The 26,030-nt window shown below is 43.5% G+C and overlaps 2 protein-coding genes across 2 annotated transcripts; one reads left to right on the top strand and one right to left on the bottom strand.

The window, feature by feature from the left end:
* Positions 1 to 58: 58 nt before the first annotated feature.
* LOC311308405 (polycystin-1-like protein 2) lies at positions 59 to 21,856 on the top strand (the record flags this gene model as incomplete). The annotated part of the gene is made up of 35 exons (XM_084437364.1): positions 59 to 374; positions 2,319 to 2,477; positions 2,595 to 2,777; positions 3,462 to 3,572; positions 3,711 to 3,858; positions 3,994 to 4,223; positions 4,327 to 4,731; positions 4,821 to 4,948; positions 10,007 to 10,186; positions 10,455 to 10,592; positions 10,782 to 10,925; positions 11,605 to 11,729; positions 11,815 to 11,938; positions 12,104 to 12,235; positions 13,279 to 13,504; positions 13,697 to 13,887; positions 14,007 to 14,237; positions 14,347 to 14,448; positions 14,549 to 14,727; positions 14,918 to 15,064; positions 15,159 to 15,358; positions 15,502 to 15,737; positions 15,850 to 16,066; positions 16,172 to 16,644; positions 16,966 to 17,062; positions 17,670 to 17,810; positions 18,679 to 18,864; positions 19,009 to 19,339; positions 19,451 to 19,584; positions 19,662 to 19,789; positions 19,872 to 20,032; positions 20,235 to 20,445; positions 20,523 to 20,624; positions 21,444 to 21,575; positions 21,698 to 21,856. The coding sequence occupies 35 exons, from the start codon at positions 59 to 61 to the stop codon at positions 21,854 to 21,856; spliced, it is 6,507 nt and encodes a 2,168-aa protein (XP_084293490.1).
* A 214-nt stretch (positions 21,857 to 22,070) lies between these two features.
* Positions 22,071 to 25,795, bottom strand: psmd7 (proteasome 26S subunit, non-ATPase 7). The gene is made up of 7 exons (XM_084436689.1): positions 25,659 to 25,795; positions 25,270 to 25,361; positions 25,082 to 25,174; positions 23,280 to 23,377; positions 23,074 to 23,154; positions 22,846 to 22,937; positions 22,071 to 22,663 (listed from the first exon to the last, which is right to left on the bottom strand). Exons 1-7 carry the CDS (start codon positions 25,730 to 25,732, stop codon positions 22,219 to 22,221), a joined length of 975 nt encoding a protein of 324 aa, XP_084292815.1. The 5' UTR covers positions 25,733 to 25,795; the 3' UTR covers positions 22,071 to 22,218.
* Positions 25,796 to 26,030: the final 235 nt, after the last annotated feature.

Here is a 26,030-nt window from a genome sequence, read left to right on the forward strand (position 1 = left end):
TTAAAGAGGCGATGCCTCCAAGCTGCCTGTATCAGTGCACACAGGTGCCGAAGTGGAGATGGACAGCACCGCTCTCTCCCTGCTGCTCCTGACCTCTCACCTCCTCTGTGGGTCCGGAGCTGAGGAGAAGACCAGGGCTCTGTCCTGCCCAGAGTACCAGCAAGGCTTTGACACCTCCTGCTATGAGTTTGTGGGTCTCCAGCGTTCCTTCCTCAGTGCTCAGGCTTGGTGTGAGCGGGGCGGAGGACACCTGGCCTTCATCTTGAACGAGGAAACCCAGCAGTTCCTTCAGAAGCACCTGGAGCTAGAGAAGGACTGGTGGCTGGGGCTGGCACCTGCCTCCGCAAACCTGACGATGGACGCTGCTACTGACGGTAAGATGACACATAGGGGCTTGTTGCAGATGTTTGTTGAATCGCATTATAGCATTCTGTGATTTCACAGTCTCTGTGTCAAGACCACTTGAGAACACATAGTCTTGAGCTGGATCATCCAAGTTTTGGTCTTTTCACCCAATGTGGAGCCTGGGTCTCTTACATCATAGACATAGGCCTATCTTACAATGAATTAATAAATAAATAAAAAATATTGATGCTATAGAATTGAGGTATACTGTAGCCTACATTCCTTTTGAACAGAGGTAGCAAGTCACTAATTACATAACTTAAGTTATTGTTCTTGAGTAGCCTAGCCTAGGTTTAAAAATATGTATAGGCCTATATTCTGGGTCTGGGTTTGTGAAATTGCGAGTGGAGCAAAAATGCGCTTTTTTGTGCCCTGGCATAAGCAAATCATGATTATGTGTTTCCTATAGGATTAACTAGCCTATTTTGTTAATGTCGGCGCATTTCTTTACATTGAGCTGCAATGAAACGAGAACACACAACTTAGGTAGGCTAAATAGCCTAGCCTAAATATTAACAATATTTTTTTTTTTAAATATTAACACATAGCCTACACCAATGTCCACCCTAAACCTCAAGCCCTGAACCCTCACAGACTTATTGACGTCACCTGGTAAAGTGGTTTGAGTGGGAGAGGCTGCAAGGGCTTGAAATGGTAGGCTAGCCTATAAAAAGGAATGGGACAGCAGACACTAGACTAAGCTACTTATATAGTTACAGCCAGAAAATTAGCCGCGATGATCATTTTCGCTGTTAAACTCCATTGACTTATGCTAAATCAAATCACTTTATTTTTTATAGCGAATTTCATACACAGAGCAACACAATGCGCTTTACATAGAGCAAGGCAGGATAGTAAAACATTAGTCTGCTATTTTTTACATACAACTTTTTTTTTCGTCAGGTTGCTACTAGACTATTTCGCGCGCCAGTTCTTGTGAGAGCCTGTCCCACCATCCCGCATAATAAAAAAACAACAACAAAGACGCACGTTTGGATGGGCTGAGCCCACCCCATGGCCCACCCCTGCCCATAGCGAGTAGTGATGGGCATTCTTGGCATTCCGGCTCTTTGAGACAGATCATTTGGCTCAGCTCAGCAATAAGAGCCGGCTCTTTCGGCTCCCAAACGGCTCTTCATTTTACCAATTGTGCCTTTCATATTTAAGCCAAATTTAGGCTAACGCTGTTTTGACCTATATCAATTAAATGATTCGATATAATTATACTAAACCTTAACATTTCCAGAATAGGCCTATCATCATTTTACATCGTTTGATATAAAAAAAGATTACATGTGAAAACATCAAACACTATTACACATGTTTATTAAACGTTTTATTTATACAAATCACTCAATCAAATGGAACACAATCAAACGGAACACACTTCCCAGCTCAATGTGGGAACATAGGCCTACTGCCTCATTTACAGCAGTATCTTTTTAAAGAGACACCACTTTCCACTTTAACAGAAAAATCAGGTAGAGATGTCTTAAAACCTGGACAAATGAAACCAAAACAACCTGCATCAAGAGATAACACTAGAAGATAAGTGGAAAAAAAATGTTTTGCCTTTGATCTATCCATACAGTCAAATAACATAACAAATAATAAATAAATAAAATAAAAAATAATAAAGTGCAAAACAGCAGCATCCAACAGTTAGTCTATCAACTAACAAATATCTATTCATCAGCTACCTACAGTCTTGAATTAATTTACAAAAAAAAGAAATCGTCTCTCAGTCGGGAGCCGGCTCCCATCGTTCACTTAAAAGAGCCGGCACATAGAGCCGTATCGTTCACGACCGACCCATCACTAATAGCGAGAACTGGCCCTGCTTGTGTCTTTGTCTGGGTATAGAAAGATTGAGTCTTGACTTCCTTTTCTGGTAATATCTGTAGGCTACTCAGAGCCACTACCGTGGCTGGATGGCTCGGATGTCAGCTATTCTAACTGGGTGAGCAGTCCAGCTCCGGGGGCCGGCTGTGGCCACATCCTCAGAAACTCAGGCTTCCAATGGGAAGCCACCACCAACTGCAGCCAGGAACTGACCTTCGTCTGCCAGTTTGGTTGGTATCGGTATTCCTTTGTTTTTGTTTGTGTGCTGTAAGGATATAAGTGTTGTATGTGTGTGCGCTGGAAACCATTCTTCCCTCTAATATGATTACATCTTTCTTTTTTCTCAGAGTCGGGACGCTCCGTTGCGTGTGCAGACCACAATGCCACCCTGCAGTGTAGCTCTGGTCAAGTGATAGAGGTTGATGACAGCTTCTACGGTCGTAAAACGGTTCACTATTGCCGTTCCAGCCCCACTCCCTCACTCACATCTACACAGTGCAGCTGGATTGATGCTGTAGATTCAATAAGAGGTATGGTGTAGCCTAGTGTGTATTTCATCTGAAAGACTATGTTTGTTTCTGTAACAGTCAATAGGACTTTATAGTACTGTAAACAGTATCGGGGGATACTGCATGACATTGATCACTGTGATATGCTTGCCTGGAGTCAACAAAACTGTCTGTACTCTGCAATTTAAATTGCAGCCGTCAGAACATCAGAACAAAAACAGGCGCCAGACGCTGTTGGGCATGGATATGCAGTTCTACTTAAGGAAAGCAATGTTCACAAAGCACAACAAAAACATATTTGTGTCATACAGATAAGCCACACAGATGATAGCATGAGAACATTGAAAATGCAAACCAACTAGGTAAAGCCTTTCTTTTGAAACTACAGGCCTAAGACTTAAGGTAATTGAAATGCAAACACACAGTGTAAATATTGAAATCCAAACACGCAGTGTAAATATTGACCTTGTATGCATTTAGGCTTTAGTGTTTTTAATATAAAAGGCATTTCGTGGAGGACCCTCGCCCTTTACACATCCACTGGTACAGCTGGAATTACAGATAAATCATCTGGACTGAGAGTGAATTATCAAAAAATAATTTCTGATTGATTTCTGGCAAAGCATACCATAATATATGCCTGTGCTGTTGATGGTTGATAGAAATGGCAGGAAAATTACCCTCACCATCTAACTGTCATTGCAGGAGATTGTCATGGGCTGCAGGTGTGCCAGGTTACTGCAGATGTGGCCTCTTTTGGTGAACCCTGCCCCGGCCTGGGAAGCTACCTCTCTGTGGAGTACCACTGCAAAGATGGTCAGATGCCTGTCTTTCCCTCCTTTCATGCTTTACAGTAAATTGTCCATGGTTTAAAACAAACAACACTTCATTATTCTCTTTGTTAAAGCAATGCAAAGAGAAGCCTGATGGTTGAGGTTAACCTCTGGTCCACAGCTCTCCACTTATCATTCAACAAGATGGCGGCGGTCTTTGAAGATGTTACCATCAGAGTGAAGTGGCTCCTCTCTCCAATCCAGACCAACCTCACCTGCACCCTCAGTGCTGGAGACGGACACACCATCAGTCCCTATAGTCCAGAGGAGTGAGTTAAAGTTGATAGTATATCCCATTCTAGCTAAATCAAAGGCAACAGGAATAAGTGTTTAGCCTACCACCCACAGTTTTTTGGTAAATGATAGCCTATCAAGTATCTACTGTATATTGTGTTCTCTCACAGGCTGGAGAGCAGTGTGGTGCACAATTACAGCCGTCCAGGAGTCTTCATAGTTGGGGTGGAGTGTAGCACCAATGAGGGAGAATTGACCGTTTTTAAAGCTATCACTGTTCAGGAGCCCATAGGAGAGTTTGGTGTCATCAAGTGCTATAGCAAGACCAACTCAACAGATGGCGCCAGCTGCAGTGGTCTTTCCAGCAGCCCATTGCTAATCCAGGTTGAAGTAGAGGCAGGTTGGTACAACAGTAGACAATCACTAGTCTTTTGTAAGGCGGTCATGACCATTTTTCTGAAAGGCCAAATCATGGACGCATTACGTAACTTTGCTGTCGACAGGTACAAATGTGACCTATACAATCCAGAGTGGAGAGATGTTTGTGGCTAACTCCTCCGTGGTCAGAGGAATCGTTCCCCACAACATCACGGTAGGTCCAGAGGTTCAGAAGCGGCTTGGTTCTGGCTGCCACCAGCTGAGCCTGCAGGCATCTAATGGGGTCACGACCCCTGGAGTGTCCACAGAGCTGCAGGTGTGCCTGCTGGAGCCTGTAGAAGGCCTGCAGGCCTCAGTGGTGGTAGAGGAGGGCCTCTGTCCAGACTCAGACCTCCACATCAGAGTCTCCCTGGAGCAAGGAGCCCCAGTGCAGCTCCTCTTCTCTCTGACCGAAGACAACAAGACCTTGACTGAGACCAGAGACATGCACAACAGCAGCCAAGTTTACAACATCTCAACAACAATACCAGGTACGCACTTTTACACTGGAAATGATCATATCAACTTAGTGTTGATCATTTTCTTGAGCATTCATACTACGTAGCTGTATGCGTTCCAGATGGTTTACAGGTGAAAGTCAGTGCCTGGAATCTCTTCTCTGATATGGAGGTGGAGGTGAAACTGTGGAACATCACAGCTACCTGTAGTAATGACTCTGACCGCTCAAAGAATGACCATGGAACCACAGTATGTACATGAATTAACAAGACAATTGCATTTGTTTGTTATTGGATAGCCTAGATACTTTATTTTCTTCAGGAACAAAGAAAACAAGTGTGACGTTTCTTATTCTTGTAGTTTTTGCACACGTTTAGTGTCTGTGACATTGAATCTGTGGGGAGTATTGCATGGCCAACATGTGTTTTCATCTTCAGAAGAACGAGCATATTAGAGTTCCCAGAGCGTTGTCCATTACTGCCCGTCCAGCCACTGTGGTCGACTACAGCCAGGGTGTCACACTTAGCTACAATGGCAACAGTGGCAGTGGGACAAACAAGAAATACACATGGGGATGCCGTAAGAGAACAATAATGCATAAAACTTAATACAGTAAACAAACACGCCTTACATACTATATGTTCTCAGATCTCATCGTTCCTTCAATTGAAATATTCTACATTCATGAAGTAAGCAATCTGTATCAAGGATAGATCCTTTGTACTCCTACTGCACATTGCTTGTACTCCTTTCCTGTTTTTTTTGCAGAGTATCCTTGTAAATGCCAAGGGGAAACAGAGATGGCGGGTGACTTTAACATCCCCATAAGCTGTCTTCCAGACCCTTTTGACTTTTTTGTTTATACGTTGACTGTGAAAAAGGGGAAAAATAACCAAAATGTTGCTTCTAAATGCATTACCGTCACCCCAGCGCCATACTCTGATGTCTCCATTAAGTAAGATGGGGGAGGAAGCATTAGCTCACAACCTCAGTCTGTCTCTAAAGTCTAATTACTCCATACATTGTTAAAGTGATCAAGAATAAACCCTGACTGACTGCAATGATGATATGATTGTGAGACGTAATGTCTCCTTTTTTTAGTTGCCTGAAAAATTGTGGCCCAGTGGATGTGAATAATAATGTAAAGGTGACATTGAGCTGTGCCAATGAGCAGAGTTGCCCAACAGTGGCCTGGCATATTGAAGACCCAGGAGACTACGATTCCTTATCTGTAACAGTAAGTCTGATACACTATTATATGTTTTATTTGTTATTTGCATGAATTTAAAATCAACAAATGAAAAGAAATTGGTCAGAAAATTATGCAGGTAGAGACAATAAACCCTAGGGGCTTATACGAGATCTCTTACCTATGGAATTATACCAATATTTACAATACAAACAAATACATCAAAGCAAAGTGTGGGTGTGTATGTCTCTTGTAATACAGCCAATCAGGACAGGTTACATGGGCTATGTGTCCTCTACTGTATATTTGATTCAGCAGGTAGATCCTAAGCTTAGATTTGAAAATGTTAAGGGATGATTATTGTTTTGGCAATACTGATAAAGGTGTTCCACAGATCCTCTGTGCTGAATTGAAAAGGGATTATTAGTAGTAGGACGGCAGGGAGGGTGAAGGTCACCTGAATGTCTTGTACTATATGTGCATCTATAATGTGAATGTTGTTTAGACTGGAGCCATACTGGATGTACTAGCCCATACAATATTTACATAAAGAAGACATGGGTAAATTAAACAGTAATAAAGTGTTAAGAGACAAGATTGATTAACCAGCCTAAATATGTTTCTGATGATCCCAATTGATTTTATTATTTTATTAGATGAATGTGTTTTTTCCAATTAAGTTTTTCATCAAAAAGGATTTCATTCACACCCTTTTACTACAATGATTCTTGTTCTTTTCAGTGAATATCATGACGTTTTTTTTAAGGACAATTTGAAGCTGAAACCACTAGCATTGTAAATAAAAGATTCAGCAGCTGCTTCACATAAATAGAATCAATCAGTGCATCATCCAAATCCTGTGCCTTGTACATTATGTTACACTATCTTGTAGGTGATGTCAGTGTCCTCCGGGAAACCAATGTCATGTGTCCTCCGGGAAACCAATGTCATGTGTCTGACTCCTCCCCCAGGACGCCATCAGAAACTGCTATAAACATAAAAAGACAAAGCCTCTGATTTTGAGAATTGATGGAGGCAGTGCCTACACAGTGAGACATGAAAATTTGCAACTTGCCAAGGCCAGATCTAAGAATATCAGAGTGATAGCTTTCGGTGGGTATGGTTTATACTATCAACTAGAAGTAGTATTGTGGTCACATAAACATTACATTGACATTTTACATTGAGAACATGTTGTGGCTCTTCTACTGTACCACGCTGAACTTTTTAATTTAAGGTAGAATTGCTTAAATTGTTTTAGCATTAAAATATTGCCTACTACCACAACTGATAGGAAGACAGTTCCTAAAAGATGGGTATTTTGTTGGTCTTTGTGGTGGCAGAAAAGCTGCTGTATGTAATAAGACTAATAATAACACTAATGGTTCCATTTCAAGATTCACAACTATTTCTCCTCTCTCTTAGATAGGACAAGACCTGGCTTTGCTGAGTACACCATTCAGATACTATCTTCAGATGCAGAAACAACCACACCCATAGCCCCTGTTACCCCATCCATAGCCCCTGTTACCCCACCCATAGCCCCTGTTACCCCATCCATAACCACTGTTACACCTCCTATAAGCACTATACCCTCAACCTCTATTATTCCACATGGAAGTAGCACCAACAAACTTGCAACCAATGTCGCTACAAGCCTCCCTATAACCAATACAGACCCCAACTCTTTTGCATGTAGCATTTCCCCTCCAAAGGGCAATGTTCTCAATGCTTTCAATATCGCCTGCACAACAGGCTCTTGTAGTGTCTGCCAGTATTGTTTCCAGACTGACAGGGGTGAGTGTCTCAGTGTGGCAGTATTTCTAGTTCAGGTGACTTTCTCACTGATAACCAGGGACAAAGCAGGTCATTGATGACCTATATATCTTTTCTCCATCCTCCAGGTACACATCTGCGCTGTAGTGATGTAAATGAAGTCAAGTCTGTCTACCTCCCTGTCGGGGAAAGTATCAACAACTACAGACTGTCTATAGTTGCTACAGTGATCGATAAGATCACAATGACAAATACCACCGCTACCATCACCACAGAGGTTTGTCATTATTACAACCACGTCATGTGGGATTCTTCTCCCTGATTGTCCTTCTCTACCTCCATTCCTTTGAGTCTCCTCAGAGAGTTTAGCAGTTCTGTGAGGAGTAATGAGTGATGACGCCGTTGTTCTTGTTGTTCTTGTTAGGGGCCAGGCAGCATAGCTGCCGGAACCCTATTGTATTTGCCTATATTATTAGGGGCCAAGCCCTGAAAGGGCGAGGACCCTATTGCTATTGTATGGATTCCCTATTATTATTATTCTGACCCCTAACTCTGTGTGTGATTGGTCAAATGTTTTCAAATTTCTCACACACCTCACCCACCTTTGAAAACTATGCTCCAAGAAATATTGCATCGATTGGCCAGATGGTGGCGCTATAGGAACCGTTTGAAATCGCAAACTTCGAACAGGCCCCGTTTGACCTACAGACATGAAACTTTGCACACATATGTCTCTCCTCATCTTCCACTGAAGTCTGACTTCCCATGGACAAAAAATCACCAAACTTTGCACATAGCTCCAGTCCTATACCCAAAGTCCTCAACCTGCATTGTAGGCCAATAAACGTGAAGGTGGTGCTACAGCAACAGTCTAGAGTTAAAACTTTAAAAAATCATAACAAATCAGCCATGCTATCACTGTAAAACCACCACGTGAATGTAGTCCCAAGTGAGACAAAACTTTCATACGCTCTGACCTTGCAGGAATTTTGAAGTCCATCACTCTGATTTTTTCATAAACTGTAAACCCTATCAAACCTATCTCCTCCCACATTTTTTGTTCAATTGACACCAAAATTAATATACAGTATCTTCAGACTGTCCTTACCAAACAGTCCTCACAGATTTATGAAATATGAAAAATTGAGCCCACAGCGCATCAAAAAGTTTTACTGTTAACAGTTCTGTATACAGTTCCTATGAATTCTCACCAAATCAATGTCTGATCATCCTCATAAAGAGTGACAAGATTGGCAACATATTCAAGATGTAGTGTGATTTTTTTGAGAATTTTATGTCAATTTTTTTTTGTTTTTACAGTATTCTGAATTATACCCTCAAACGGTCAATGGAAAAGAAAATATCTAAATCTAACTCCTCCCACATTTTTTTTCAATTGCAACCAAAATGCATACACTGCATCATCAGACAGCTCACACCAAACGATCCTGACAGATTTTTGAAATATCAAAAACGGAGTGCATGATGCATCAAAATGTTTTACTATTAGCAATACTGTACATTTACTACAAATTCTCGGTCAATAAATGTCCAATGTTTATGAAAAATCAGGGCAAAATTGTCATGACATGGTAGATGTAGTGTGATTTTTTTCAGAATTTTATCTAAAATAAAATTAATTTGAAATTAATTTTTGAAAATATGTTTAATTCTGTCCTCTGAAACCAATACTTCATACTGAGAAAACTACACTACCCACAATACAACGCAAATCCAAACTTGCTACACTGGATCTTCAGACCGTCATTCACAAACTCATTGACCAGATTGTTGAATTATCAAAATTGAGCTTACAATGCATCAATATGTTTTACAATACACAGTACTGTCAACAGCTTTCTCTTTCCTTTGTTGTATATTGTGAGACTGATCACTTCAGCCACTCATCCACATTTTGAAGGGCATACCATCATTATATGATGCAACTTCTATTGTTATATCCTTTGTTTCAGTGTGTATACTTTAATCAACAATCATATTTTCGTGGGCTTTTACATATACAGTACCACACATTCAGTGTTTTATGATGAAACAGATTATGACCTCTTATCATGCACCCTGGTGACTGGCTTAGTCCATTTGTGAAGCCAAACCTGAGTTGTTGCTAATTAGCTCAGTGCGATAGAGGATGTTGCTTGGTGTCAGAGGTTACAAGTTCAATCCTCAACTGATGCAAAATGAACATTGGAATGTCAACTTTCTTGCTGTCCTATTCTCCTATTCTCTCGCTTATTGCTCCTAAACTTGCCTGAAATTGCCTGGCCCCGCCTCATCGCTGCGTACTGTAGCAGCTTTAATTGTTCTTGTTGTTGTCTGGGCAGGTGCGTCAGACCGACCCCAGCTCCTCGGTGCTGGAGCTCCAGGCTGCAGTGGAGGACGCTTTGTCCCTGCTGCAGCGGCAGGGACTGCTCTCCGGGGAGACCCTGGGACAGATGTTCCTGTCTGTGTCTGACATGCTGAACATGAACAACGATGAGGAGCAGGAAGAGGACAGGAAAGAGGTACGAGGGATGAGATGTTATACAGTATGACCAATGAAAGGGTAAGGGTCAGTCGGGATGGGGGTAGTGAAAGTGAGGAGGCCAGAGAGGGAGGGAGGATTTCTAATGATACATGGAACAAGGTATGAGAGTGGTTGATATGCATCATCATAAATACATATTGTACATTCTTACACAGTAGATGTTCCAGGTCATGCGCTTTCTATATAGAGGGTTGAAATTGAGAGTTCCCAAGTCTGTTCTTAAACAATTTAATCTCCCTTCTAAGCTACGAGAGATGATGCTGGCCATAATGGCCACAGTGCTGAAGGACGCTCCCAGCAAGAGTCTGCAGGAGCTACAGGTGGTGGCCAGAGCAACGGCAGGACTCACCAAACAAGGTGGTGAGCTCACTCCTGCAGCTCAGGTACTCATAGCTGGAGAAGGATATACTTCCTAACTATAAAAGCACTGGGTCCCATTAACACTTCAATCCCATTAAGATAATCTTATCTGTATGAGTGTGTGTGTGTGTGCGTGTGCGTGTGCGTGTGCGTGTGCGTGTGCGTGTGCGTGTGCGTGTGCGTGTGTGTGTGTGTGTGTGTGTGTGCTCCAGGAAGAGGCTAGCTACCTGGTGGCAGACCTCAGCTCCTCCCTTCTCTCCATGAACGTCAGTCAGGAAGGTGGAGATGTTGAGGTACTGAAGGCCGCTGCTCTGATAGTAGAGACGGCCGGCAACATCTTTGACGTCTCTTCAAATGTAAGCAATGTGTTTGTTAATTAGGTGTGTAACTTGTGTTATGTAGGTGGGCTAGCTATTCCCACTACTTCTTTATTAGGTGGGCTAGCTTGTAAAAACTAGTCAAAGCTATAGCCCAACTTATGTTCTTCCCACTATTTCTTTCTTTCTTTCTCTCCAAAACGTTGGCCCTTAACTACTTCGTCATTCTTTGTGGTAGAAACCTCATTCAAATTTTAAATGTTCATGATGTTTAGCTGTTTCTTGGATCTATTCAGATTTTAAATATTTTTAAAATAGTTTTTCTTAAGTTTTATAAGTAGTTTTTGTACTATTAATTACAGGTGACATGTTCAGTAACTTGACATTTTTAGAGGAGTGGCAGTTGTTGATTTGAAAATATTGGGCATGCCTGGGCATTCAGAAATGGATGGGTTACACTAGCAGTAGTTGTATTACTAGTTATAGTAGTAGCAGTAGTAGAAGTTGGTTCTGCCAGAGGAGGGAGAGGAGTGAGAGGTAGGAGGGGAGGAGACAGCACCATCCCATGGTCCTGTAGGAGTACATCCGGCTGCGGCAGCTAACACACTTCCCACTTAACCCACTTTCACCAGGAAATGTACTTTCTAGTTTCACATTGATAACTGATGTGACAGAAATGGACGTGGTCCCCAAGAAGCTTCTTCCTTGTCTTCCACAGAAAAACATCTCTGCCTATCTTCTCAGTGGCGTGAGCAGTGTGCAGAGTGCGCTGCTGACGGGCAAAAAGGCTGATGTGGGGCCTTTCATAGTCTCCACTGCTAAGATCAGTGTGTACGTTAACAGGTAATAGGAGTGTCTAAGTAGGGGGTATACTGTATGAAACATTTTGTCTCAGTCTTGAGTGACTGGATGTGTTGTCTCCATCCAGAGTGTCTCCAAAAACCCTTCAGATGCAGTCTGTCATCGTCCCAAACAGTGCCTCCTACTCTAGCATCCTCCTCCCTCCCCTTCCCGATGGGCTCCTTCCCCTGGAGGAACTAGTGGATGTGCGAGTAAGAACTCCAGACTGTATGTGTGTGTGCGTGTGTGTTTAGAGAAAGGGGGAGAGGTGACGAGAGAAAGAGAGCATGGGATTGGTAAAGAGTGAGTTAATTGCTAGCGTTATTGTCCATGAGGAGGATCTTCACGGTGTCACTTGCTCTTGATTCCTGTCTCAGATGCTGACTTTGGAGAAGAACCCGTTCTCCTGGAGTGAAGAGGGGGACATCAGCAGTGCTGTGGCCTCTCTGTCCATCAGCAGAGAAAACGGCTCCGTCATCCCTATAGAGAACCTGACACAGGAGATACAGGTCTGAGCAATACAACCCACAGTGTTAGTGGCATTCTCTATGAGCCTGTTCTGCTAAGTGCTTACTGTGCTGTGTTATATGATTCACTTAAATATCATATTAGAGACTACAGGGATAACTAACACATAATGGCCTACCATGTAGGCAACCTCTCTGTAACTATTTGTGCACTCTCCTGTTAGTCATGTTTCTCTTATGAAGTATCTAGCCCATGTGTACTGCTCTGTATATGTTCTTAGCCAATAGACAAACATTTTCCAGGAGTTTGCTCGATCGTCTCGTTGAGAGAGGACAGATGATAATTTTTACAGCTCACTTTTCTGGCCCCCAGGTGAAACTTTTTTTTTGCTTCCCTCTGGAATATGTAGGGGTGGAACCTACTGTATGCCCACCCTCCCATTGCTCTCTGTAAAGCGCATTGTGTTGCCTCTGTGTATGAAATGCGCTATATAAATAAAGTTTGATTTGATTTGATTCATGAATGATTTGAGAATACATGTCAGAATCAGGATCAGAAACCGGTTATTGCCATGCAGTTTTACAACGTGCTAGGCGTGTATGTGTACAGTATATGTGTGCGTGGCGTGATGTGTGAGTATGATGCGTCCTATAAATACATTCAGGTCAAGTGCAAGTGTCTATCAGCAGTGACTCTCAGCAGTCTGTGGTGGGGCGGGGGGGGGTCAGAGGGGGACACAATCCTCATTGAAGAGGCTGATGGCCGTGGGGAAGAAGCTGCCTCTGTGGCATGCAGACGTCGTCCTGATGGACCGCAGCCTCCTGCCGCACGAAGAGATTATGCCTGGGGTGGGAGGGGTCGGCCACAATCTTCCTGGCCCGCTTCAAGTGCATGTGTGGCCAAGAATTAATTGGCTTTATAATACAAATTCAAAAGTCTGTCATGAGACCATTAGATGTATAATTTTTGAGGTGGTATCAGAAATGAAAAATGCTAGATGGATACGTACATGTTGTGGATAATTCAGGGGAAATGCCATTGTGGAAGCCTGACCTATAATGATCTCTCTCTCCCTGGTTCACAGATCTTCTTACCCAGGCTGGGTGGAGATCAGGTGAACAGCACAGTCCTGGACCTGGGTAACTACAGCACAGTGAAGATCCACGTTCCTTCACCAAACATAACGCTGGTGCTGAAGATGGAGCCCTCAGAGGACTTGGCCTTTAAGTTGTTCCTGGGTTATAAGGACTACCCCACCAATGAGCTGCATGTAGCCAAGACTCAGATGCCTCATCAGGGTGCCACCCCAGGTAGGCGATGGATCTATTTAGAACAGTGGTGAATGGTTGAAAAATAGTCCTATTGTGAAGTGTGATGGGTAGTTTACTTTGTCAATATGGATTACAGTCAGTGCTTTATCTCCCTCTTTCTCTCTCTCTCTCTCTCTCGTAATCTGTTCTGCTCTCGTTGTCTGTCTGGGTCTGGACTTCTGTGGATCTCAGAGGAGAGATACACCTGGGTGCTGGGTCCCAGTGATAGGCCAGGAAACATTGGAGAGCACTATCTTATGGTGAAGCCTATTGTGGAGCCAGGGGTTAAATCTGTCAATGCCAATATGTCCATCACCTCCATCGCTGCCCAGTGCAAGTATTGGAATGAACCTGAATCTACCTGGAGTAAATATGGTTGCAGAGTAAGCACAAGTAACACACCTCTAATGATGGAAAGCATGAAAACATAATAACCACGGCCTGACTGGTTAATTTAAATTAAATTAAATCAAATCTCTAAATGCAGCTCTGGCCTCCCTAGGTTGGTCCGCTCACCACACCGTTGGTCACCCAGTGTTTATGTAACCACCTCACCTTCTTTGGGAGCTCTTTCTTCGTGATGCCCAACCTTGTGGACGTTACTCAAACGGCAAAGCTCTTCTCTACCTTCGCCAAGAACCCTGTGGTCGTGTGTTTTGTGGGCGCCATCGTTGTGGCTTATCTCTTGGCGGTCGTGTGGGCCCAGAGGAAAGATATCCAGGACACCGCCAAGGTCGGTCTAAAATAGCCACGTCAGCCATTTCGTTCAGCATTTGGCCTTTCTACAACTTAGACACATATATTGATGACGCAATGTAAGGGTTGCCTAATATTCTTTCCAGGTGAAGGTAACAGTGCTGGAGGACAATGACCCCTTGGCGGAGTATCGCTACATGCTGAACATCAGCACTGGACATCGGCGTGGCGCCTCCACATCCTCTCAGGTCAGTGATGTCTGGTTTCCAGACAAGCCCCCGAAGGGATGCAACAACTCAGCAGCCATTCTCTGGGTCATTTAATATCCTGGTCCTCCTTTCGTTGTAGGTTACAGTGACGCTGCTGGGCACAGAGGGGGAGAGCGAGCCCCACCACCTCACTGACCCTGACAAGCCTGTGTTTGAGCGGGGTGGAGTGGACACCTTCCTGCTGACCACCCCCTTCTCCCTGGGGGAGCTTCAGAGCATCAGGCTGTGGCATGACAACTCTGGAGCTCACCCTGCCTGGTAGGGAAACAGCTGAGGAACCAAACATCTCAACTGAGAAGGATATGAAGTAGTACTCAGTTAACTACATTTGCTTTTCTTTCTATCTTTTTTTTTTTGGCGGGGGGGGGGGGGGGGTTGTCATGAAATATGTTATTGAAACTGGAGAGTTGTGGAAACTGTGGAAGAATTCAAATGTTTTTTCCTGCAGGTACTTGAATAAAGTTGTAGTCCAAGATCTAGAAAATGGAAACAGGTGGCACTTCCTGTGTAACTCCTGGCTGAGCATAGACACTGGAGGAGGCACACTGGATGAAGTTTTCCCTGTTGCTACAGACACGGACCTCAAGGCATTTGGGTGAGATTAAATATTGATCATTGATAGTGACATTGATACATTTCAAATTCGATTAGCACAATTAACTCTTCTTATTCTGCGTCATATTTTTCAGCAACCTGTTCTTCATGAAGGCAGCCAAGGACTTCCGTGACGGCCACATCTGGTTCTCTGTGATCAGCCGTCCTCCGAACAGCACGTTCACATGTGTGCAGAGAGTCTCCTGCTGTTTCTCTCTGCTGCTCTGCACCATGCTGACCAGCATCATGTTCTACGGCATCCCCACAGACCCCTCTGAACAGACCATGGACCTGGGTAGGAATGCTTGTGCAACATTTCAAGAGGCAATATCAAAACCATCACTTACATATATATCCAGCTCCATGTCTCAATTCCAATGCTGAAGCCATTTTCACTTTCTCTGTCTCCCTCTTTCATTTATTCTTTTCATTCTGAAGGTCATATTGAGTTCACCTGGCAACAAGTGATGATTGGAGTTCAAAGTTCTATCATCATGTTTCCTATTAATCTGCTGATTGTGAGCATCTTCAGAAACACCCGGCCCCGAGAGAAGAAGCCTGGCCAGCCCAAGACAGAGGCCTCTAAGCAGGGGAAGACTGGCCGCGTGTCTCCCTCACAGCCCCCCTCTCCACAGAGGGACCACAAGGATATCACACCAGACACTGTCATCAAGGTAAGGTACACTGTACTGTAGCACTTTTACATTTTCTCACTTGTTTTCCACCTGAATTTTAATAAGTTAAATTATTTGATAAGATAGCATGTCTGCTCATGTATTGTCTAAGGACATCAAGAGGATAGCCCAGTCCCTCTCCAAGGCCATGAGGAGCCCCATCCCTCGTCTGGAGCTGGAGCTGGGCCCTGGACGACAGGCCGACATCAATACTCTGCTCTCTCTGGTGGAGGACATTATCAGGCAGCAGAACCGTTTAGGCGGAGAGTTCTACACGGACGCCTCTAAGAAAGAGGCTCTTAATATGCAAGGTACTGCAAATCCACAACGTGAAGGGTTGTTATTTTTGTAGCTCCATCTGATCTGATGTCTGATCTGGTGTATATTACAGTATTATCAGGTGTATTAACAGATGCCCCTTGCTGTAATACCAGGGAACGGCTTGTGTGGGAGTCCTGAGAAGACTGTAGAAGAGAGCCAGAGACGGAGTAGCAAGTATCAGTATCTGTACCGGCAGCTATGCCACGTTGAGAAGGAGCTGAGTCTACTGGGTTCCTCTCGCTTCCCCAACCCAGACAGCTACCGACGGGCCGTGCAGCAGGTCCTGGGCATGAAGGGTCTGCTGGTGTCCCACCTCTCCTCCTCCAACCTGGGAGGGGAGAGACTAGCTCTCAGCCCCAGCCCAGCAGAGAGCCTTGATGGGGACAGCAGAAAGAAGTGCTGTCAGGGTGGGCTGCCCTGGTGGTTTGTGTTTGTAGGCTGGATACTGGTGCTAGCCACCAGTGGTGTGTCAGCATACTTCACTATGATGTATGGTCTGAAGTATGGGAAGGGTCACTCAGTCAGCTGGCTCGTCTCGATGGCCGTGTCTTTCTTTCAGAGTCTCTTCATCACACAGCCTCTCAAGGTAAGACATGTCAGATTACATCACACATTGTACAGTAACATATCATTGCTGTCAGGTGAAAACCACGGAACTCCATTTTAGAGTCTGTTTGTTTTTTCAAATCAATTGAAAGCTGGGACTGCCCCTTACAACCTCTGAACAACCTGGGACCAATTAAATGTATTCTAAACAACAGCTCATCATATGTGATTTTATATCTAAAAACATAGAAGTTGGAATGTTCTTTTCAACATTCCAAAAACTTGCCATTTGAAGTTACAGTAAGTGTTTTTTTTTTGTTTGGCAACTTTTGTGTATAATATTTTAGATGGCTTGTTGCAGGTGCTTGGTTTTGCAGTCTTCTTTGCTCTCGTTCTGAAGAAAGTTGATCAGGAGGAGTACGGAGATCCTGTGTTTGATGGCATTCTTAGAAACCCAGGTGAAATGTTTGTTTTCTGTATAAAATGAAGACAAAAAACAATGTAGCCCTAAGTCTAATCCTGGACACGTACGATATATCATTTAATATGAATGAACAAGACTGTATTGGACTTTTTCTATTGTTCCACTTTTCCTAAGCCAGTTCCTTCAGATGCCATACGGACTATGTCAATGCATCTCCCATACATTTCTGATAGTTTGATTTACTTACTTTCTTTGAGTGCTTCTTTCTTTGGTGTGTAGGCCTGTGTTCTGTTCAGCGTGTATGTATAGTGTGTTGGTTTGTATGTGTGTTTGCGTCCAACCAAACAAATCAAAGTCCAAATATTATCTTCCTAAATTCAAAAACAAAGGTGTATTAAATCAAAGCTTGGGTAGGATACGGCTGAATAAAAGCTCCCTGATGGCCAGGGCCAGCACACCTGTCTCAATTAACTGGGGGGAAGCCATGTGTCCATAATGTGTGGAATATTTCCTGTCCTTGGCTTTCACAGATGTCCACCGGGTGGAGTCATTGCTCATTTAATATTTACAAATTAGTTTCTTTTCAAAATTGGCTCCAACAAAGACCTTCACCTCAATGCAATAAGGCTTTTCCAATGCAGGTGATGCTGGCGCGATGCGGGCGGCCAGGAGGGACAGCACATGCAGCTTCTACCAGCCCCCTCCTCCCACTGACATTGTGAGGATGAGGAACAACATCATAAAAGAGCAGAAGGTCTTTGCCCTCATCAAGGAGATTCTCAGTAAGTTGGACCTTAGATGTCACTGATGAAGATCCATCAATGCGGAAGAGTACCTCAAGACTAACCGGTGTAGATGGATAGTAATGGCTAGTTTCCATAAACGCAGAGGCCATTTAGGGTAAAGGTTAGGGTAAAGCTAAGGGTTAAGGTTAGGTTTAGGGGTAAGGTTAGGCGTAGGTATAGGGTTGGGTTAAGGTTAGGTTTAGGGTTGGGGTTAGTGTCTCTGCATTTATGGGAAGTAGCCTTACACACAGGCCGTAGCTGTACCCCATCTAGCCACAACCAGACTAACCTGACGCTGCCAGATTGTTGATGCTAGAATGGATGGTCCGGAGGGAGAGGGGGTAGGAACTCCGCTACACGTCACGCCGCAAGCCTCCAGGCTAGCGTGCCCAAGCAGGGGTATTGCAATATGTGGAGCATGCCCCCTCAGTGCCATCTGAGTAGCTCCATTCCTGGGTCCAGTTTGGTAAATCAGCCTGATCCCTGTGTCCACATCTGACCCAGTAGCTGCCTAGTGCTGTGATTGGTTGATGTGTAGCGGAGTTCCCTACCCTCCTCCCTCCAGACGATCCATTTTAGCATCAATCCTGCTGGGCTGGTTGATGATTGCGAGGAGCAGTTGAAGTTAGCCCTGATAGGACCTTTTCAGATTGTTTTCAGATGGTTCATCCAATCACCTGATAAGTAGTTTTGAAAGTGCCTGCCCTTTTCCAAACAGTTTCCAACAGAGAGTTCCCAGGTGGCTGTGTGAAGCAAACCAGAACTCTATTGAGAGTATCCAGACTGATTTGCGAGTAACAACATGTGCTCGTGAAATCAGGATGGTCTCACAAGGCTACCTCAAGACAATCGTTTCTTTTTCTAGCCTACATGGGGTTCATGTGGATGTTGCTCCTGGTGGCGTACGGACAGAGGGACCCCAACGCTTACTTCCTGACTCGACACATCCAACAGAGCTTCAGCAAAGGGATCTCAGACAGCATGAGTCCTCGAGACGTGTTCACCTGGGCAAACAACTCTCTCCTCAGCAACCTGTTTGGAGAATACCCAGGTAGAATTCACTCTCTATTATATCTGCAACAGTATATTGTACTGTACGTTATGAAGATGTAAATGTTGACAAGAACAGGGGGTATTACCAGATGGGGGTATTACAAAAATACTTGTCTTGTGTATTTATTGATATGCTTTACAGGTTTCATCACAGACGGGAACTCCAAACTGGTGGGTAATGCTCGTCTTCGCCAGGTGAGGGTTCAGAAGAACTCCTGCCGTGTCGCCCGCTCCATGCGCCAGTCTGTGCCTGACTGTCATGCTCCCTACTCCTGGGAGGTGGAGGACATGGGCTCCTATGGGCCTGGCTGGAACCGCTTTGTGGAGGAGAACACCTCACAGAGCCTCCGCAGCCCCTGGAAGTACCAGAGCCAGGCCCGACTGAGGGCCTACCCCATCTGGGGCAGTGTGGTGCTCTACAGGGGAGGTGGCTTTGTGGTGGACCTGGGCCCGGACTCATACAACGCCAGCAGGTACATCAGTACTGATATAAGATAATTTCTCTATTAAAGACAGAACAGTACTACTCAGTATTGGGTATGAACACTACAGTCATGAATTATCCTTGTGTTCTGTTACTATAGAACCCTCCAGTATCTGTTTGACAACACCTGGCTTGACGTGTACACCCGGGCAGTCTTTGTAGAGTTCACTGTGTATAACGCCAACGTCAACCTCTTCTGCATTGTCACACTCATGCTGGAGACCACAGCTGTTGGTAAGACACTTTTATAGAAACATATCACCCAAAACATGTCATCATAACATGATAATTACACTCATGTGTTCTATCAGGGGCATTCCAGTTTCGCAGTGAGCAGCAGAGCATCCGTCTTTACCAATCTACTGGTGGTCTGCACATCTTTGTCATGGCTGCTGAGGTCATCTATTTCCTCTTCATCCTGTACTACATGTTCATTCAGGTGAGCCCTTCCTTACATACTGTGCTGAGACACAATAGTGAAGTGGAGTGTTGGGAGTTCCTCCATGCTCTCTCTCTGACAGGGCAAGCTGATGAAGGAGCAGAAGTGGGCTTACTTCAGGAGCAAGTGGAACCTGCTGGAGCTGGCCATCATCATCCTGAGCTGGAGCGCTCTGTCTGTCTTCATCAAGAGGACGCTCCTGGGGAACAGGGACATGGCCTACTACCAAAACCACAAAGATCAGTGAGTTGGCAAATCATTGGTCCCATGTGACTCAGTTGGTTAATCATGGTGCTTGCAAGATAGGTCCCCACTAGGATTATATGATGAAGAGAATGCCATCGTCATAAATAACTTTGTATCAATGTCAATGTTTAATAGTAACTTCTTTATTATCATTCATGCAAATGGTAACTAGAATGTATTCTTTAATTTCTGTGTTCAGGTTTGCCAGTTTCCACGAGACAGCCACAGCTGATGCAGTGCTGGGCTATCTGATAGCCTTCCTGGTGCTGCTGGCTACAGTCAAGATGTGGCATCTGCTGAGACTCAACCCTAAGATGCACATGATCACGGCAACACTGCAACGGGCCTGGACTGACATCTCAGGCTTCCTGGTGGTCATCACCATCCTGACTCTGGCCTACTCTGTCGCTGTAAGGCTGCTGCTCCTGGCTATGTGTGCAATAACTCTTATTACAACCTCTTCAATATGATTCTTCTCGGTCCACAGTCTAATCTGCTGTTCGGTTGGAGGCTGTACTCATACAGGACCCTCATGAATGCTGCTCAGACCATGATCAGCCTGCAGTTGGGTATCTTCAACTACAAGGAGGTTAGTGAGAGAGAGATTAGTCCTTTTGTTCTGGAACTAACTCCAACATGCCAACATTCTCTAGTTGCCTGTTGGATATTGGAATGTTTGCTAGCTGTTAGGTTTTTAATGTTTTGAAAATGAACAGTCACTTCATCCATCTCTCCAGCCTTCATATTTTTATTGAGTTGTCACATGCAATGACATTTTTTTGAAGTTATAATCTTCATATATAAGTTAGAGCATTCATAATTTAAATGTTCCGATTAGATACTGTATGTTGTACTTAACTTCTATGAGCCTATTGTGTTATATTGATTGTGTAAATTGTAAGGCTAGAATTGAATTGCACAGATTTTGTCAATAATAGCAGCTAACCATATTGTATTTTTTCTTTTAAAATGACACAAAACTAGGCTACAACTTTCTTAGGCCTCCTTTGTAACTATGTTTTTGTAATTGTTTTTGCAATTTTACAGTCAAACCAGATAAACCCTATGAACTGCATTCGCTTCTTGTGATGTAATTTGAGTCACTGTTTACACTGCTGGGTAGCTAAGCTCAGCTGTGCTCCTGGCGATACTGTACCTCTCTCCAGTCTCTGAGCTGGAGCTTGGTTTATCCACCTTCAGTTCTCAGCAGGCGTCAATAAAGTTGCTGCCTTGGTCTGAGCATATTTGCTTCGCTGGCTCTCTGATGGCGAAGAACCTCAGGGCGTTAATGAACCTGCTGGCACTCATACAAGTCTCTATTACTTGGATGTGCACATGCATGAGAACATGACGCCACGATAGCAGCTCTGTGATTGTTGGTTTGATGATGTCCTTTCCCCCAACACAGGTTCTAGATTACCACCCGGTGTTGGGAGCGTTCCTCATTGGCTCCTGCATCGTGTTCATGACCTTTGTGGTGCTGAACCTTTTTGTCTCAGTCATCCTGGAGGCCTTCACTCAGGAGCAGCTGCATCACAAGGTACTTTATCTCTTTATCTCATATGTCGTTGTGTAGTTCTATTGATTTGATGTGCTATAACATTATCAACAGTGAACCTAACCAAAATGCATGTGTAAAAGTGTCTGTTGACTATTCCCCAGCCCTCGGAGGAGGAGGAGATAGTGGACCTGATGCTGATGAAGCTCTGTAGTTTATTTGGGATCAAGTGCAAGAAAGAGGAGAAAGACCAGATGAGCTCTGCTGAGAATGGTACCACGGCCGCTGCCACCAACAAAGAACCCTCCACTGTCTCCTCCTAGATGCTAAGCCTGCGGACAACACTGTGTTTATACAACAGAGCTCCATTATATTTGTTGTATACGAGCAGCAAAATCTCATATCCAAATATTAAACCTTTCTATCACCATTGGGTGTTGATGCTGAACTGGAACTCTGTTTATGTAATAGCAGCCTAACATGCATTTCAAAAGATAAGAAATACCAGCAAACAACATTTACCCCTTCCATATTTTAATCAAAACAGAAAATTGGAGAAAAATCCTTATAAAAAAAGATAAATATAATGTCTGACCAAGCCTGTACATAATAACAGGAGTGAACAAATACAAACATTCTCTCCACCATAGACAATATGATATCAGTCCAAACCAGCAATGCATCCTCATTTCTTCTCCTTCTTGTCATCTTTTTTGGTGTCTCCCTTCTCTTTCTCCTTGTCTTTCTCCTTGTCGTCTTTCTTCTCCCTCTTGCTGTCGTCTTTCTCCTGTCCCTCCTTCTTTTCGGCGTCTCGGTTGGCGATCTTGTTGTTGATGAGGTTGTGGAGGGCGACCACAGAGCGGATGAGGGAGGCCAGGTAGACCACCAGCATCTGGTCATTGGTCTTGAGGTAGAAGGCCTTGATGAACTCCTCTAGGTTGACGTCCGGCAGCAGGTTGAAGACATCCTGCAGCTGGTAGATGATCTGGTGGTTAATAGGCAGTTTGCCTGTGACCACTTTCTCCAGGTAGTCTTTGATGTCCAGTAACTTGGAGTTGAGTCCCTTCAAGCCATGGACCTGGTTGGTGATGCGCTGTGACAGGGTTCCAACGGTCGTGTCCTTAATATCGCTACAGAGAGGGGAAAAAAAACAAAACAAATAAATATATATAAAACCCACATAAATTACAAGTTTTCCTTAAATTCAGCATATAAAACTCACATAAGTTACAAATTCTCCTTAAATTTAGCAAATATTATGAAATAATGTATCAGATTGTTCCATCATCTTGACCATTGGGTGCAGTCTCACCGAAGTAAGTGCTCCACACCAACTTCCTCGGCTTCCTCTGCACCAATCTCACTAGTCACGTGTTCAAATGTCTTTGATGTGGGGGTGCCATCCTGAGAAAAAAAAGATAGCATCATCAAACATACCCAGCGATTTCTGTATCTTTTTCAATTTCATCCTCTGGTCATGCAGGTTGTCTTACCAGTATCATGTATTCTATGATTACTCCCCTGATGATTAAAAACTTACATCATGCACCTCCTCCACAGATATGTAGGCCTCGGTTGGTAGACCAAGGTCTTTGGGTTTCACATCAATGATGACTAGAACCTGTAAACAAGAATAACAAAAAGAGTGCAACCGTTTAAATGCAGTAGGTACATATTCTTAAATATGGGCTTATCTCTGATAACAAAAGTAAAATGAAATAGTGTAAAATAAAAAAGTGTACTTACAGAGTTGGTGCAGTACTGCTTGATGAGTTCGTTGATGGCTATGTCATTCTTATGTAGTTTGGGGCCGGTGTGATACCATCCAACTATCCTTTCCCTTGCTAGAATACATTAAACACATTCATTTTGATTAATATTTTGATAACACATCTCTTTCCAGAACATTGACTCAGCTTGCTGGTCTTGGAGCTTGTTAAAGGACAATGCGCGTTTTTGACAACCTGGACCTTATTTACGACATATTATAAGACGTTTGACTCACCGAGATCACTTTGGTGTAGTTCGGAGGCATGTAGAAGAAATTTAAAATCCAGCGCGAGCCAGTATATCCATGTAATGCCGGTGGTCGGGGCACTTAGAATGCAGTTTCTAAAAATCTATTTTCTAACCGCAAAACGGTTGTTTTGAATCGCTAGTTGTGCTTACATAGAGCATAGGCCAGTTGTGGTTTTTCACATGCCTCTGTAATATGATCTTTAGAAACGTCTTTAGACACGAAATAGCTTCCTCACTTGCTCCAGCACGCATGCGCACAGCGTGCTGGAGCAACGATTGCGCGCTGTGCACATGCGTGCTGGAGCAAGTGAGGAAGCTATTTCGTTTCGAAAGACGTTTCTAAAGATCATATTACAGAGGCATGTGAAAAACCACAACAGGCTTATGCTCTATGTAAGCACAACTAGCGATTCATAAAGACAGATTGATGATAACAACCGTTTCGCGGCAGAAAATAGATTTTTAGAAACTGCATTCTAAGTGCCCCGACTACCGCCATTACATGGATATACTGGCTCGCGCTGGATTTTACATTTCTTCTACAGGCCTCCGAACTACACCAAAGTGATCTCGGTGAGTCAAACGTCTTATAATATGTCGTAAATAAGGTCCAGGATGTCAAAAACGAGCATTGTCCTTTAAAGGAGTAGTAAATGGAAAATGCATGTTTAGCCCTGTTTTAAGGTTACTTGTGATAATATACAATGGTTCAGATCAAAACGTTGACAAAACTAGCACTTTTGAGAAAGTCTGATAATTGCTCTACCACCGTTTTTGGTCATACAATGGATGTGGATGGGCACCTTGAAAAATCTTTCAAAAACATGTTAAACTCTCGATTTCAAAGACAAGAAGCTTGGTGTCCGTTGGTGTTCTTACATCAAATTCGCCGCAAAGTATAAATCCTGTAGGGTTTTATTGATCATTTTATGAAATCCACTGACTTGTATTGACGCGACCGTTGTAGATGTGTAGATCAATCCGCAGAGGGGATTCAGGAAGTGGAACTACTTACGGTAGCTATTGTTATTGTTTATGTTGCTAGGCTATCTAGTTTGCGTAAGTTTACACACGTATGTGCTGCGACTAAATAGTTCTATGCTAAATATTTAAAAAAGCCTTTCCAGATAAGCTAGAATCTTACTTTATGGTGAATTATGTCAGAATGCCAACTAACACCTTGGTGAGTTCCTTTTCTTTGAAATCTAGAGTTTAACATGTTTTTGAACGATTTTTCAAGATGCCCACCCACATCCATTGTATGACCAAAACGGTGGTAGAGCAATTATCAGACTTTCTCAAAAGTGCTAGTTTTGTCAACGTTTTGATCTGAACCATTGTATATGATCATATGTAACCTTAAAGCAGGGCTAAACATGCATTTTCCCTTTACTACTCCTTTAAGGTCCAGAAGCGGTAGCATCAATGTACTAATGTGCTGTTTCATTTCAATCTATAAAAGGAGAACCACACACTCCAAACTTGGATGAATGGCTTATGATTAAAGATATTCTAATCCTCTAACATACCATTCACTTTCTTGAACATGCCATACATGTTTTCCAAGTAGTCATGGTCCAGGAACCACACGGAATCGTCTTTGTCATCCTCGTCAAAAGGCACTGCGAAAGAGTAGGGACACTGGTGAGTAACACACGGACCCGGGGATCAATTCTGTGAGTGTGAAGAGGCTGTTAGACACATACGTTGAACTCACCTGCAAAGCTATTTGACACATCAAGAACCTTCTTATGCCATGAGCCAAGGAGCACACCCACGACCCTCTTCTGACTTCCAACTTTCCCAATCCTGGTCAAAGACAACAAAATGCGAACATGAATCAGGCTGAATGTCGGGCAAGCCCTGCTTAAGTTATCAAAACACTGAAACGTATCCGTCATAAGGCTCGCTGACTATAAATTACTTTATGTTGAGATTGTTTGTTGTTAGCAGTAACGCTAGCTGGAAGCTAGCTCATTGGATGGCTGCTAAACTAGCTAGTGCAAGCTAGCTAGCTGGAAAGCTAGGGCCGAAACGAAAGGCAACAATGAGTCCACACATTTCCATTCAAATGAACAACCGAGAGGCTAATCGAAGACCTCTTACCTGTTAAAATGATCTACCACACTCAGTAGCACCAAAGGATGGACAACAACGTTTTCAACAGCCAAATCCGGCATTTTGAGAGTAAAATAATTTTAATTGAGAAATGTTTCACAAGGTAGAGCTGGATAGCGCAAGCTACAGTACAGACTCTGTCGCAGACTTGTCGTCGTAGGGTCACGTGACGATAGGCGCTGCATTTACGCAGTCTTCCCACTCAAAAGATCTGACGTATCATTTAAAATATGTAAAATTATTTTAATTATGTAAAATCAAGTTTTCATTTTATATCTTTAGACCAACTATATTTCATATTTAGATTTACATTTTAAACAGCACAAGCCAATACTTTTTCAAGCTGCTGGTTCTTCATCT

The sequence above is a fragment of the Borostomias antarcticus genome (genome assembly GCF_949987555.1).
Source record: "Borostomias antarcticus genome assembly, chromosome: 4".
Lineage (NCBI taxonomy): Eukaryota > Metazoa > Chordata > Actinopteri > Stomiiformes > Stomiidae > Borostomias > Borostomias antarcticus.